The sequence below is a fragment of the Montipora foliosa genome, chromosome 5, assembly GCF_036669935.1.
Source record: "Montipora foliosa isolate CH-2021 chromosome 5, ASM3666993v2, whole genome shotgun sequence".
Classification (NCBI taxonomy): Eukaryota; Metazoa; Cnidaria; class Anthozoa; order Scleractinia; family Acroporidae; genus Montipora; species Montipora foliosa.
In genome coordinates this window covers 35,750,474-35,765,879 of record NC_090873.1, presented here as the reverse complement: position 1 = coordinate 35,765,879, position 15,406 = coordinate 35,750,474, and the positions used below count along the sequence as shown (strand labels likewise).

The following is a 15,406-nucleotide window of genomic DNA, read 5'->3' as shown; positions in this document are numbered from 1 at the left end:
CACGGGTAATCTGTGCTGGCGCTTCTGATGTCAAATGGTAACGCATTCCTCAGTTTCATCTATATTCATCCGGGTAATCAAGGAAGTTACTGCATGGAAGGATCCGAAGGCACAAAATATGGTTTTCGGGGATATTGCATGACATTCTCCTTTTTTGGCCCCGAGAATGGAGAGAAACACAAAAACAGCAACTGCCAGGAGTGGGATTCGAACCCACGCCTCCAACAGGAGACCAGAAGACCCAATCAGTTTAACACAGGGAATCCCTTTGATACTTGCTTAAGTCTGGCGCCTTTGACCACTCGGCCATCCTGACTTTCCAAACATCACACGTTTCCATTAAGACAGTGATACATAAATGTTCAATCGCAATCCATTGGAGCAGGATACAAAAGGAGCTGTCAGGAGTGGGATTCGAACCCACGCCTCCAAGTGGAGACCAGAAGGCTCCACGATCCCATTCTCATGATGGAAAGGTATGTAACCTTGAGTCTGGCGCCTTAGACCGCTCGGCCATCCTGACAGGTCGCACATTTCAAACTTACTATTTGAGTCGAATGAGTATTTTCAATTCATGTTGAAAAGATATTGCAGGCACTCATTGCATCATGAACAAACCTGTAAAAGGTCGTTCTTGGGGAAAGTAACTAATCCGACAATATGCTCAAGATTTGCGGCTGACAAGAGATTTTTGAATATCTATACTAAAACGATCTTTAATTACCTTGGTCCGATCGTACTGTCAAGATCTTCTACACTCAAATTTGACACAGGTCGTTCTCGTCACCAGAGCCTCGGATCGACCCAAGTGTCTGGGAACTAACATGAATACACCAATAGGAGACGTTTTTGATTGTTCCTCTTGAAAACCAATGAGAAGACACATTGTTTCAGGGTTCGCGAAAGCTCTTCTCTTCCTCAGTCAAAAGAAGAGCTGCAACCCAGATCGACTAGCAGCAACTGTCTACTTTTCGATAAGAAAGTGCATTCATGGGTGACAACTGAGAACTATTTTTCTTTGATAATAATAATAATAATAATAATAATAATAATAATAATAATAATAATAATAATAATAATAATAATAATGATAATACGACATTTATAATGTGCAAATTCCATAAACTGTTCAAATGCGCAGGACAAGATTAAAAACGAAATAGAAAGGCTAAAAAGCTAAAAATACAGTTAGGAGTAAACTTACAATACTTTAAAAAGCTAATATTACACAAGTAAACTCACAATAATAAAAACAACTATGATAACAATGAATGACGGAAAAGGTAAGTTTTTAGCTTGGCTTTAAAAATACTAACTGTGCTGGCGCTTCTAATGTTACATGGCATCACATTCCTCAGTTTCATCTATATTCATTCGGGTAATCAAGGAACTTACTGCATGGAAGGATCCGAAGGCACAAAATATGGTTTTCGGGGATATTGCATGAAATTCTCCTTTTTTGGCCCCGAGAATGGAGAGAAACACAAAAAAAGCAACTGCCAGGAGTGGGATTCGAACCCACGCCTCCAACAGGAGACCAGAAGACCCAATCAGTTTAACACAGGAAATCCCTTTGATACTTGCTTAAGTCTGGCGCCTTTGACCACTCGGCCATCCTGGCAACTTGATTTTCCAAACATCACACGTTTCCATTAAGACAGTGATACATAAATGTTCAATCGCAATCCATTGGAGCAGAATACAAAAGGAGCTGTCTGGAGTGGGATTCGAACCCACGCTTCCAAGTGGAGACCAGAGGGCTCCACGATCCGCGAAAGCTCTTCTCTTCCTCAGTCAAGAGAAGAGCTCTGGGGTCGACATTGGACACAGGTCAAAACAGGGTGTGCTCTCACTAATAAGAGCTTCCTTACACTTTCAACGCCATTGGATTTAACCAAACGAGTATTTTGCACAAGAGATTACAGAAAACTGTATCAATTAAAATGGTTTGTGCTTACCAATCAACCTGCAACCCAGATCGACTAGCAGCAACTGTCTACTTTTCGATAAGAAAGTGCATTCATGGGTGACAACTGAGAACTATCTTTCTTTGATCTATATTCATCCGGGTAATCAAGGAAGTTACTGCATGGAAGGATCCGAAGGCACAAAATATGGATTTCGGGGATGTTGCATGGCATTCTCCTTTTTTGGCCACGAGAATGGAGAGAAACACAAAAACAGCAACTGCCAGGAGTGGGATTCGAACCCACGCCTCCAACAGGAGACCAGAAGACCCAATCAGTATAACAGAGGGAATCCCTTTGATACTTGCTTAAGTCTGGCGCCTTTGACCACTCGGCCATCCTGGCAACTTGATTTTCCAAATATCACACGTTTCCATTAAGACAGTGATACATAAATGTTCAATCGCAATCCATTGGAGCAGGATACAAAAGGAGCTGTCTGGAGTGGGATTCGAATCCACACCTCCAAGTGGAGACCAGAACGCTCCACGATCCCATTCTCATGATGGAAAGGTTTGTAACCTTGAGTCTGGCGCCTTAGACCGCTCGGCCATCCTGACAGTTCGCACATTACAACTTACTAATTGAGTCCAATGAGTATTTTCAATTCATGTTGAAAAGATATTGCAGGCACTCATTGCATCATGAACAAACCTGTAGAGGGTCGTTCTTGGGGAAAGTAACTAATCCGACAATATGCTCAAGATTTCCGTCTGACAAGAGACTTTTGAATGTCTATACTAAAACGATCTTTAATTACCTTGGTCCGATCGTACTGTCAAGATCTTCTACACTCAAATTTGACACAGGTCGTTCTCGTCACCAGAGCCTCGGATCGACCCAAGTGTCTAGGAACTCTGCGGGAGAACATGAACCGTAGGGCTTTTAAAGCCAAAAAAATTGGCTATTTGAACCGTACGGCGGCTGCTCACTCCTCATGCTAACATGAATACACCAATAGGAGACGTTTTTGATTGTTCCTCTTGAAAACCAATGAGAAAACACATTGTTTCAGGGTTCGCGAAAGCTCTTCTCTTCCTCAGTGAAAAGAAGAGCTGCAACCCAGATCGACTAGCAGCAACTGTCTACTTTTCGATAAGAAAGTGCATTCATGGGTGACAACTGAGAACTATTTTTCTTTGATAATAATAATAATAATAATAATAATAATAATAATAATAATAACAATAATAATAATAATAATAATAATAATAATAATAATAATAATAATGATAATACGACATTTATAATGTGCAAATTCCATAAAATGTTCAAATGCGCAGGACAAGATTAAAAACGAAATAGAAAGGCTAAAAAGCTAAAAATACAATTAGGAGTAAACTTACAATACTTTAAAAAGCTAATATTACACAAGTAAACTCACAATAATAAAAACAACTATGATAACAATGAATGACGGAAAAGGTAAGTTTTTAGCTTGGCTTTAAAAATACTAACTGTGCTGGCGCTTCTAATGTCAAATGGTAACGCATTCCTCAGTTTCATCTATATTCATCCGGGTAATCAAGGAAGTTACTGCATGGAAGGATCCGAAGGCACAAAATATGGTTTTCGGGGATATTGCATGATATTCTCCTTTTTTGGCCCCGAGAATGGAGAGAAACACAAAAACAGCAACTGTCAGGAGTGGGATTCGAACCCACGCCTCCAACAGGAGACCAGAAGACCCAATCAGTTTAACACAGGGAATCCCTTTGATACTTGCTTAAGTCTGGCGCCTTTGACCACTCGGCCATCCTGACTTTCCAAACATCACACGTTTCCAATAAGACAGTGATACACATATGTTCAATCGCAATCCATTGGAGCAGGATACAAAAGGAGCTGTTAGGAGTGGGATTCGAACCCACGCCTCCAAGTGGAGACCAGAAGGCTCCACGATCCCATTCTAATGATGGAAAGGTTTGTAACCTTGAGTCTGGCGCCTTAGACCGCTCCGCCATCCTGATAGTTCGCACGTTACAACTTACTAATTGAGTCGAATGAGTATTTTCAATTCATGTTGAAAAGATATTGCAGGCACTCATTGCATCATGAACAAACCTGTAGAAGGATCGTTCTTGGAGAACGTAACTAATCCGACAATATACTCAAGAAATTTCCGACTGACAAGAGCTTTTTGAATATCTATACTAAAACGATCTTTAATTACCTTGGTCCGATCGTACCGTCAAGATCTTCTACACTCAATTTTGACACAGTTCGTTCTCGTCACCAGAGCCTCGGGATCGACCCAAGTGTCTGGGAACTCTGTACAGGAGAACGTGCGCCGTAGGGCTTTTAAAGCCAAAAAAATTGGCTATTTGAACCGTACGGCGGCTGCTCACTCCTCATGCTAACATGAATACACCAATAAGTGACGTTTTTGATTGTTCCTCTTGAAAACCAATGAGAAGACAAATGAATGAAGGGGTAGTTTCTAAAGAAACTGTGGTGCTGCGTCGGTGGGGAAGTAGTATACAAAAATTTGGTTTTATCAACGGAGTTGATAATGTACATTGGCCACCGTACAGAGATTCTAAAAGCTGACGTTTCGAGCGTTAGCCCTTCGTCAGATGGAATCGAGGGATTATGGGTTACGTGTAGTTTTTATAGTAGAGTAGGAGCTACGCTATTGGTGGTAACATGGCAACGTGAAAAATAGGAATATATTAGTTAAGTGAAAAGCGTTCGTTAATACCGTGAGGATTAAGGGTGCCGATTTGAAAGATGAATTTTTGTTCCAGATTCTTGCGGCTTTCCGTCGTACCTAGATGTAGGGAAAGGCCGCAGATAGCCATGTGTTTTTTGGAGTGGTTAGGCAGATTAAAATGGCGAGCGACTGGCTTGGATGCATCCTTGTCATTCTTCTCAACATCGCGATGGTGTTCGCGGAATCGGTCACCTAGTCGTCTACCTGTTTCACCAATGTATAATTTATTGCATAACGTGCAGGTTATGCAATAAATGACATTTGCGGAGGTACATGTGAGACGATCGGTGATCTTAACAGATCGCTTAGGTCCCGATATCTTGCTAGTGTTAACAATGAAAAGACAAGTTTTGCATCGTGAGCGCGCGCATTTGAAAGTGCCGGGTTGCTCGTTAGTTTTGAGCGCGCTTCTAACTAAAAAGTTGCCTACGTTTTTGTCGCGTTTGAATGAAATAAGTGGAGGTTGCAAAAAGATTCTACGAGTCTCGGGATCATTTTGGAGTAATTTAAAATTACTAAGAATGATGCTTTTGACTGCGTGATTATGAGGATGGAAAGTGAGGGTGAATGGAATTCTGTCATTCTTATCTTTTTGTGACGTTTGTAGTGATGACTGTCGAGGAAAGGTTGGAAAATTTAGTGTTGCGATTGAATTTAAGTTTGTGAATGTCGTGACGGCATTTTTTGGTGAAAAAATCTAAAGAGGCAAATTGTCCCTCTGGGGGAGTCCATTTGGATTTGCGAACTAGAAGTGTTTCAAAAATATCTTTATTAGAAATGTCGGAATCATCCTCTTTGTCGTGAAAAAAGGCTTTTAACTGAACGCGGCGAACGAATTTTTCGACATCTTGCTTAATAGAAAATTAAATTTCTATAAAAGAAATTAAATTTCCTCGGAAGAGTGGGCGCAACGACATAGTTGTCAAATCGGCCGACAAAGGCGGCGCGGTAGTTGTTTGGCGGTCCGACCTTTACCAAAAAGAAGCTTTGCGGCAACTTTCGGATACCTCGTTTTATGCCAAAATCCCTAAAGATCTCACTTCCAAAAATCAAAAACTTGTCAAAGACACCATTCAAAATCTTATAGTTAATCAAGAATTACCGGACACTGCCAGTAATCTCATCATTAACACCCCTAGAACTTCGTGCATTTACTTCTTGCCTAAAATTCACAAACCCAACAACCCAGGTCGCCCTATCGTTTCTGCCTGTAGTTGCCCCACCGAACTCATTTCTAGCTACTTAGACAGGATTATGACGCCTCTCGTCAAATCTTTGCCATCATACATTAAAGACAGTACACACGCACTACAAATTTTCCGCGATTTCAATTTCTCCGGCCAAGACAAACTTATTTTCACCGTGGACATTACATCTCTATACACAGTCATTCCTAATAGCGAAGGTCTTCAAGCACTTAAACACTTTTTCGATCAACGCACTGTCAAAGAACCTAGCTCGGAAACGCTCCTCCGCCTTGCCGAACTAGTTTTAACGCTTAATTGTTTTTCATTTGCCGGCAACTATTACAAACAAATTAATGGTGTAGCGATGGGCACAAGAATGGGACCTAGCTATGCCAATCTTTTTGTAGGATATGTTGAACACCAATTTTTTAATCAGTACAACGGCCCCAAACCTGAACTCTACGGCCGTTACATCGACGACTGCATCGGCGCAATTTCATCCAGCAGAGAAGAACTCGATCAATTTATAACCTCCGTCAACTCTTTTCATCCGGCTCTTAAATATACCTGGGAAATTTCGGAAACTTCATTGGCTTTTCTAGATATCAAAGTTTCTATTAGAGGCAACGTGCTATGTACTAGTGTGCACTACAAACCTACTGATTCACACAGTTATTTGTTGTATTCATCGTCACATCCATCACATGTCAAGAACTCCATCCCTTATTCTCAATTTCTTAGACTTCGACGTCTTCGTGCCAGTTCTTCGAAAAACGTGGCTATCCTGTCTCTGTGGTCAAAGCGGGCCATCATCGCGCCCAACAATTTGATCGACAGTCATCACTACAAACGTCACAAAAAGATAAGAATGACAGAATTCCATTCACCCTCACTTTCCATCCTCATAAGCACGCAGTCAAAAGCATCATTCTTAGTAATTTTAAATTACTCCAAAATGATCCCGAGACTGGTAGAATCTTTTCGCAACCTCCACTTATTTCATTCAAACGCGACAAAAACGTAGGCAACTTTTTAGTTAGAAGCGCGCTCAAAACTAACGATCAACCCGGCACTTTCAAATGCGCGCGCTCACGATGCAAAACTTGTCTTTTCATTGTTAACACTAGCAAGATATCGGGACCTAAGCGATCTGTTAAGATCACCGATCGTTTCACATGTACCTCCGCAAATGTCATTTATTGCATAACCTGCACGTTATGCAATATTTTATACATTGGTGAGACAGGTAGACGACTAGGTTTTGATTATTCCTCTTGAAAACCAATGAGAAGACACATTGTTTCAGGGTTCGCGAAAGCTCTTCTCTTCCTCAGTCAAGAGTAGAGCTCTAGGGTCGAGATTGGACACAGGTCAAAACAGGGTGTGCTCTAACTAATAAGAGTTTCCTTACTTTTTCGACGCCATTGGATTTAACCAAGCGAGTATTTTGCACGCGAGATTACAGAAAACTGTATCAATTAAAATGGTTTGTGCTTACCAATCAACCTGCAACCCAGATGAATTAGCAGCAACTGTCTACTTTTCGATGAGAAAGTGCATTCATGGGTGACAACTGAGAACTATTTTTCTTTGATAATACTACTACTACTACTACTACTACTACTACTACTACTACTACTACTACTACTACTACTACTACTACTACTACTACTACTACTAATAATAATAATAATAATAATAATAATAATATTAATAATAATAATAATAATACGACATTTATAATGCGCAAATTCCATAAAATGTTCAAATGCGCAGGACAAGATTAAAAACGAAATAGAAAGGCTAAAAAGCTAAAATTACAATTAAGAGTAAACTTACAATACTTTAAAAAGCTAATATTACACAAGTAAACTCACAATAATAAAACCAACTATGATAACAATGCATGACGGAAAAGGTAAGATTTTAGCTTAGCTTTAAAAATACTAACTGTGCTGGCGCTTCTAATGTCAAATGGTAACGCATTCCACAGTTTGATCTTTATTCATCCGGGTAATCAAGGAAGTTACTGCATGGAAGGATCCGAAGGCACAAAATATGGTTTTCGGGGATATTGCATGACATTCTCGTTTTTTGGCCCCAAGAATGGAGAGAAACACAAAAACAGCAACTGCCAGGAGTGGGATTCGAACCCACGCCTCCAACAGGAGACCAGAAGACCCAATCAGTTTAACACAGGGAATCCCTTTGATACTTGCTTAAGTCTGGCGCCTTTGACCACTCGGCCATCCTGGCAACTTGACTTTCCAAATATCTCACGTTTCCAATAAGACAGTGATACATAAATGTTCAATCGCAATCCATTGGAGCAGGATACAAAAGGGGCTGTTAGGAGTGGGATTCGAACCCACGCCTCCAAGTGGAGACCAGAAGGCTCCACGATCCCATTCTAATGATGGAAAGGTTTGTAACCTTGAGTCTGGCGCCTTAGACCGCTCGGCCATCCTGACAGTTCATACACCACAACTTACTAATTGAGTGGAATGAGTACTTTCAATTCTTGTTGAAAAGATATTGCAGGCACTCATTGCACCATGAACAAACTCTTAGAAGGATCTTTCTTGGGGAAAGTAACTAATCCGACAATATGAGTACTTTTAATTTATGTTTAAAACTGGGGCGGAAATTTGAACTTCTTTCCATAATAGTATTTTCTGTAGACTCGAACTCGTGTTATGTACGCTTACCTAAATACATAGAGGAGGAGCGAGGATGGCACACTTGGTTAGTGCGTGGACTTGGTGCAAGAGGTTCTGAGTCAGATTCCCGGATCTCACATCCTTGTCTCGACTTCTTTCCGTTCTGTGTAGCCTAAGTAGCTTTAAATACACGTCAAACGGAGCACTGATGGAGAGGGGGGAGTAAAATGAGCGCACCGTCGACCTCAGGTTTGTCAGTTGAATTGCTGTTACGAGTTATCGACGTTAAATATGGTTGCTTTGCTTTACTTTCCAGAGCACGACTTCGAGAACTGGTACGTACAAGTTGTTCCTGTTCTCGTACTAGGACCCGTTGCCTATACCGCATTCTCTACTACATATCTCACCAGTCAGCGCTTTGAATGCAAATTCATATCTTCGTGTTAACGTGTAATTTTCTTTTTATTACATGGACAATAAATATACATGGTAGAGATTGAAAGGCAGGCTTTTAATACAAATATTGGGCATTAATAAAACAAAAATTGTGGGACTGAATCGTGACGTCTTTGCTTAATACGAAAAACAAACGGCACTCGGTTTCTGTATGAAGTGGTCGCATGCCTTGATTCAAAGATTGTTTCGTGAAACACTCTTGTCCATATAATAAGAGTTAACTGAATAGAGTGTAATGTGAAGTGCTAGATTTCAATCCCATATGAACCATGTGAGCGTTAGCCCTACAGATGGCAATGGGCCCACACAAGGACAGAGAAAAACTCTGACCAGGGTGGGAATTGAACTCACGACCTTCGGGTTAGATCTCCGCCGCTCTACCGACTGAGCTACAAGGTCAGACGGGAGCAGGCCGTGGGAAGTGAAGATGTTAAAGTCACGGCAATGAACATGTACAAGTACATGTAGCAGGCCGTGTACAAGTACATGTTCATTGCCGTGACTTTAACATCTTCACTTCCCATGGCCTGCTCCCGTCTGACCTTGTAGCTCAGTCGGTAGAGCGCCGAAGGTCGTGGGTTCAATTCCCACCCTGGTCAGAGTTTTTCTCTGTCCTTGTGTGGGCCCATTTCCATCTGTAGGGCTAACGCTCACATGGTTCATATGGGATTGAAATCTAGCACAAAGATACAGACACCCAGAAATTCAGAGAGCTAGAGACCCTGAGACCCAAAGGACCAGCTACCCAGAGACCCATCGTCCCACTGAACCAGAGACTCAGCTGATTCACCTCCATGAGACCACCTGTTTCGATTCCCAAGAGATTTTTCATGACGTCACTTGTGCGTTTAACACCGCACATGAGCCGCTTCGAACGTTACAACTTCACCGCGCCCCCAGTTGTACAAGGCCGGATAACTTAATCCGATGAGTAAGTCACTATGCGACAGTTTCAATATGTGCAAAGATTTCAGTACTTGCTCAAGTAAATAGTGGATTTTGCCAAGAGTGAATTAGATAAGAGCGTTGATCTATCATTTTGCGGTCTTGTCCCAGCACAGTTACAAATGGATTTATTTCTAAATACACATTGCGCGTGAAACAAAGGGCCGCCAATTTTAACCAATCAGAAGAAGCCATGTCACGTGTGACTGCTTCTGCCATGTTTTTTCAGGGGACATGACAACTGATTTTCGTGGGAACGGGAATTCTGAAAATAGACTCATTTGTGACTGTGCTGGGGGAGCCCACCCATTCCATAACAACATCTCTAATCTAATTCACTCTTGATTTTACACGGTGGCGAGAAGATAGGAACTTTATGCTTGAGTTGCAGCGAGTGAGAGCAGCGAATTCATATATTCGAGCTAAATTCATATCTTCGAGCTAACGTGCAATTTTCTTTTTCTTATATGGGCACTAAATATACATGATGGAGATTGAGAAGCAGGCTTTAAAACAAATATTGAGAATTAATTACAAACAAATAAGGCGGGAAAAGGGCGCGAATCGTGAGGTCGTTGCTAAGTTGCACACGCTCATCGGTTCGCGGATGTAGTGGTCGCATTGATTCTAAGGGCGCTTTCCCTTTTGTCAGAACTGGCCGGCCAGACCCTTCCGTTTGCAAAGAAAATGCAACAATTTAAAGGAACACTTGCATGATAGTCCCTCGCATTCTTCTGGAGGAGTATATATCATCGTCGAAGTGTCTTAATTTGAAGGCACTGCAGAGTCTGGTCTGGCCTGTCAGTTCCGTCAAATGGAAAGAGGCTTAAGAGCGTTTGAGTCCCCGGTAAAACACTCCCGTCCACTATAATAAGGGTGAATATGCACACTCCAAGCAATGTAAAGACCTGCATGAAAACTCTTCCAAACGTTTCACGTGGAGTTTATCTTTTACTTGGGACAGTGACTTATCCACTGGATAAAATTATCCGGCCTTTCCAGAGGGCTTTTGCTCGAAACGTTAGCTCACAAATCTCTCACTACGGAGATCATACCTTCGAAAACACGTTTTATAAAACCAAATTTCCGTGCTTCACAACCCACCAAAGCAGCACTACAGTATCTTTCGAAACTGACCCTTTCCCTCGCCATAAAGTTCTCTTTTTGTGACTGGACCGACACGCATTCACTTCATTCTCTTTTTGAAAGCAAGTCTTACCGTTAGAGTCCCGGGATAGAAATTACCAATAGTTTCCATTTTTTGCTTTAAATTGGTATGACGCTGGAAAAAGCCTATTTCAGACGAATTTCAGTACGTCAGTATCCACACAACAATAAATTATTATGATTATTACTATTATCATCTTGTTCTTCTCTCTCCCTTTTGCGTTCTTTTCTTTTCTTTTTCCTTTCTTTCTTCAGCTTTCTGTTTTTCTTTTTCGCGTGCTTCTTTTATTTGTTGCTTCTTCTGTTCATTTTCTTGTTTCAGTTTATCTCTCTTGTCCTTTTCCCTGTCGGCCACTGATTGTGCATTCGCATTCTTACATATTCCTAAAAAGAAAACGAAAAAACAATAAAGCCTGGTATTCCTTACAGAAGCAAGCACAAGCACAAACAGCCTTTGTTAGTGAAAACAAAAGTCGACATGAGCATCAAAATCAGCCACGGCCTCCGCCATTTTGTTCAAATGCTCAGACGCGGGAAATCTGGAACGAGTGCATGGCTTAATAGGCTTCCTTGTGCTTGTGCTGCGCTTGCGCTTATGCTTCCATCAAACCCGCTGGATTAAATGTGTGCTTGCGCTTGCGTCGCTAGTGAAAAAATAATAATAATTGAAAGATTTTTGAGGCAAAATGGCCCAAGTGTCTTGAGAACAAACTTGTTCTGGCAACGAGAATGCTAAATTGCAGAGAGCAAGTACGTTTAAGACGATATTTCGGCCAAAGTTGAGAAGTGGTTAGAGAACTTCTTCTCACAAATGTGGGCAGAACCTGAGCATGATAAAAGAACTTAGATTTCCATTTTGCCGCGTAATAGCAGTACTGATATCAAGGCCTTATTATCTGCCAACGTTGAAAGCTGATGCTAACCACAAAAAAACCTCTACTTTGAAAATTCTTGCTGCCATTCACTTAATTTAGTGTCAAGTTTATCGTTTCCTTTCAGCCAGGCGGTAGAAGCGTACACGTGTGAAAGCGGTAGTCGTGCGAAGGCGTGGGGCGAGAGCAAAATTTCCAGTTGGCTCCCGCTCCCCCCACCCCCACTCCTAATTTTTTGCTCTCGCTCAATGTCTTCGCGTGACTTAATCGCCTGCTTGGGTAAAAGTAAACTGAAAAGACGGCTACGCAGGCTTATAAGCGAGCAAGTGTTCTACTACAGCCTGTAACTGGGAAGAAGTGAAAACGAATAAAATCAAATCAAGTGATGACATTAAAGCAGATCGCATCAAATGTGGGGTTTTTGAAGGAATCTCTCGCAGCAGAGTAGACAACCAACAAATTCAACCCACACATCAATTGCATCAAGTCCAGCAAAAATGAACCCGCACCACACAAGTGGAATGCAAGTACTCTCACCACTGCACAACCTATACTCACCTTGCTACACTGCAAAAACCAAATAATTATGAGAATTAAGTTGGTTATACCGTTATTTAAATTAGGTGGTTTTCACGTTGTCATCGCCGTCACGTTGGCGGACGAAAGCAAAGGATCTCTCATCAGGTCCCTTTGTTCGTCCACCGGAAATTGTACATTACATCATTGCTATCTGTGTCTCAAGGGATTGGTTGCACACTATGTATTATAGTGAAAGATCAGGTGAAAACTGACAACTGGGACATACCAGAATCTTTATCTGTGGATGCAGCATTCTCTTCGTCATTGTTATCAGTAAAAGAGTTAAAGAAAACATTGCCTCAAAAACATAGCAAAGTAGAATTTGTTTAACTACATCAATATTAATTTCATCAAGACGCCACCTCTATCAAAGCCGATATGATTAGGTCCTTAACCATGTTTAGTGGCTGACTGGACAACTAATTTCCACCCAGTAAAACTGAAAGAGGGTCTTATTCGGGCCCATCTATAGTAGATTAACTCTGCTACCTGCGGGATCAGGCTTACATCATTGTAGTCTGTGTACAAGGGTTTCGAGGTACAACAGACAGAGGTAAGAGGTCCTATTTGCGGCCATAGACCACTGGTAATCATCTTTTATTGAAACCCCTGTGAGTAACTTTGGAAATCATTAATCTTGCATTTGTGAACTTGAAATTTAGGAACCGAAACTTGACACTGGGCAAGGAGATGGCTGTGGACTTGTTGTGGCAGAGTATAATAATTATAGAAATCTACAGTAAAAAAGAAAGGATATGAGAGTTCGTCATCAGATGCATGACCATATTGCACCACTAGCAATTTCTTGACCTCATTGTCTGACTTCTCTTGGGCCGGTTTCATTGTGTCGACCGTTGAAGCTTGCTTTTCCATGATTTCTGCCAATTTATTTTGTTTCTCTGCTGCTTTCTGTTCTGGAAGTGAGAAATAAGATTTGTGATAATTTACGTCACTGCCAAAAGTATTAAATTTTAGGTGACGTTGGCTGTTTCTGAAGGAGAAACAAAGACAATGCAGCCATCTTGGGATTGAGAGAGATTCCTCTGCATCAGTAAGCGATTTGAACTGTCATACAGATTACTTTTGTGTCAAACTAAAAGGGCTGCTTCCTGCGTGTAAAAGGCCAAACACACTTTATTTTTGGGAATATTGTACTTAACTGCAAAAAATTATTCACAAAGGGAGCCTTTACATGTAGCTTAGCGTGCAGTACAGGCGTATTTTGGGTGCGCGAGTGCACATTTTGGTATTAGGCCACCATCTTAGATTTGGTAACTGTGGAAGATTGGGGCGAGGAAATATTTGCTGAGGGAGTAGGTGTTAAGTGGAAACACCCCCAACCCGCCACTGCACCAACCCTCTCCTGGTCAACCATCTAATCACAATCCAAGATGGCAACATCGAACACCTGATTTATCTAGCATTCCGCGCCAAAATAACGCCTGCATTGCAGGCTACATGTAGCTAAGAAAGGAGTAAAGTTAAAAAATAAAAGGAAGGGAACTTTAAGAGTCTAATCTTCTGGTGCTGGAGCCCTAATTGGGGAAACTGTAAACTGAAATCAACAAATTAATGCAGATCAAATCAAATATCGGCTTTTGAAGGGGCGGGAAAACAGGAGTACTTGGAGACAAACCTCTCCGGGCAGAGAAGAGAACCAACAAACTCAACCCACATATGACCATGAGTCTTTGAATTGAAACCGGGCCACATTGCTGGGAGGTGAGTGCTCTCACCAGTACACCAGCCCTGCACCACTAAAAAATCAGAAACTCCTCTCCTCCCCTGAGGCATTTGAAATAAAGTGGATGGCATAGTTGAGAAAGTGGGCCCACCACCTTGGAGTTCTCCTGTTTGAAGGGGACATGAGTGGACCAAGTTGTTGTTGAACCATTCACCCCTTAATTGGCCACATTCATAAGTAAAATTGTCTGGTGTTAGACAGAGTAAAATCTAGTGTCACTCTTAGGAGGGAGAGGGTTAAAGGGGACTATATTGCTCACGGAATATTCAAAGTTTTTATGGAGTCAGATTGTAACGTACTCATTCAAATTGTTGATACGTCTAGAGCAAACCCCGTTCGCAGCAAAACACAATTTTGCATTTCACAATTTTAAAGCAAAAAGGGAACTAAAACAGTTACAATTATCTAGAGATTTTTGTCCTGTTTGAGGCAATTGTTACCTTGTGAGCAGTTGGTTTCTCCTACGCTTACAGTAGGAGAAATTGTAGCCGGCGTGTAAATGCAGCTCATTATATACGCAAAACACGAGTTTAAAAGTCTGAAAGCTCGAAACCCCTGTGCTGCATATTACTTTAGGCGCGAGTGCACATATCACATTTTTAAACTAGTGAGTCTTTGACGTCATCTTATCCTCGATCCAGCTCTCTCCAGCTTTTAAAGTTAGTAATGGCGGATCATTAATTAGGAAAATTTCAGTCAAAATAAACAGGTCTCTTTTTGAAATGAAGGCTTAAAACGTCGGTCACTTTGTGTTCAGTTAACATGTAGTTTTGAAATACAAAGAAAAAGTAGAATTGATTTTTGGTCATAGTAGCACTTTAAGCAGTAATTAAATAATCAAAAGTTCACATACTGATGATTGGATCATGTGGAAGTGAAAGCTAATTAAAGTGAATTTCGGCTGCTCATCGTTCAATGGAACCAAAGTATTACTTTGCCCTTGTCTGTGACTATGATTGCACTTAACCCATTGACATCTGGAAGTGAGACTTGTTAGACATTACCCTGTTTACTTTAATTAACATCAGACAATTTTACGCGTCAATGGGGAGCAGTTGAGGAGTGGTTGTAATATTATCATCCTCCTTTATAATCCAGTAGATACATGTACAAAAA

The 15,406-nt window shown here is 41.2% G+C and overlaps 1 protein-coding gene and 8 non-coding genes across 9 annotated transcripts in view; all 9 read right to left on the bottom strand.

Annotated features, from left to right (window-relative positions):
* Nucleotides 1-192: 192 nt before the first annotated feature.
* On the bottom strand, nt 193-316 carry Trnal-uaa (transfer RNA leucine (anticodon UAA)). The gene is made up of 2 exons: nt 279-316; nt 193-238 (listed from the first exon to the last, which is right to left on the bottom strand). It is a non-coding gene; the product is annotated as a tRNA-Leu (tRNA).
* An 83-nt stretch (nt 317-399) lies between these two features.
* Trnal-caa (transfer RNA leucine (anticodon CAA)) lies at nt 400-523 on the bottom strand. Its single transcript has 2 exons — nt 486-523; nt 400-445 (listed from the first exon to the last, which is right to left on the bottom strand). It is a non-coding gene; the product is annotated as a tRNA-Leu (tRNA).
* Nucleotides 524-1,497: 974 nt separating this feature from the next.
* Nucleotides 1,498-1,621, bottom strand: Trnal-uaa (transfer RNA leucine (anticodon UAA)). Its single transcript has 2 exons — nt 1,584-1,621; nt 1,498-1,543 (listed from the first exon to the last, which is right to left on the bottom strand). It is a non-coding gene; the product is annotated as a tRNA-Leu (tRNA).
* Nucleotides 1,622-2,188: 567 nt separating this feature from the next.
* Nucleotides 2,189-2,312, bottom strand: Trnal-uaa (transfer RNA leucine (anticodon UAA)). Its single transcript has 2 exons — nt 2,275-2,312; nt 2,189-2,234 (listed from the first exon to the last, which is right to left on the bottom strand). It is a non-coding gene; the product is annotated as a tRNA-Leu (tRNA).
* Nucleotides 2,313-2,403: 91 nt separating this feature from the next.
* Nucleotides 2,404-2,527, bottom strand: Trnal-caa (transfer RNA leucine (anticodon CAA)). Its single transcript has 2 exons — nt 2,490-2,527; nt 2,404-2,449 (listed from the first exon to the last, which is right to left on the bottom strand). It is a non-coding gene; the product is annotated as a tRNA-Leu (tRNA).
* A 1,079-nt stretch (nt 2,528-3,606) lies between these two features.
* On the bottom strand, nt 3,607-3,730 carry Trnal-uaa (transfer RNA leucine (anticodon UAA)). The gene is made up of 2 exons: nt 3,693-3,730; nt 3,607-3,652 (listed from the first exon to the last, which is right to left on the bottom strand). It is a non-coding gene; the product is annotated as a tRNA-Leu (tRNA).
* A 4,269-nt stretch (nt 3,731-7,999) lies between these two features.
* Nucleotides 8,000-8,123, bottom strand: Trnal-uaa (transfer RNA leucine (anticodon UAA)). The gene is made up of 2 exons: nt 8,086-8,123; nt 8,000-8,045 (listed from the first exon to the last, which is right to left on the bottom strand). It is a non-coding gene; the product is annotated as a tRNA-Leu (tRNA).
* Nucleotides 8,124-8,214: 91 nt separating this feature from the next.
* Trnal-caa (transfer RNA leucine (anticodon CAA)) lies at nt 8,215-8,338 on the bottom strand. The gene is made up of 2 exons: nt 8,301-8,338; nt 8,215-8,260 (listed from the first exon to the last, which is right to left on the bottom strand). It is a non-coding gene; the product is annotated as a tRNA-Leu (tRNA).
* Nucleotides 8,339-9,595: 1,257 nt separating this feature from the next.
* The window catches only part of LOC138004076 (coiled-coil domain-containing protein 43-like), a 9,957-nt gene continuing 4,146 nt past the window's right edge, over nt 9,596-15,406 (bottom strand). The window contains exons 3-5 of the mRNA XM_068850474.1: nt 13,305-13,460; nt 12,773-12,820; nt 9,596-11,479 (exon numbers count right to left, since the gene is read on the bottom strand). Of these exons, the coding sequence (XP_068706575.1) occupies nt 11,289-11,479; nt 12,773-12,820; nt 13,305-13,460 (395 nt within the window). The 3' untranslated portion in view covers nt 9,596-11,288. The remainder of the gene's footprint in view (nt 11,480-12,772; nt 12,821-13,304; nt 13,461-15,406) is intronic.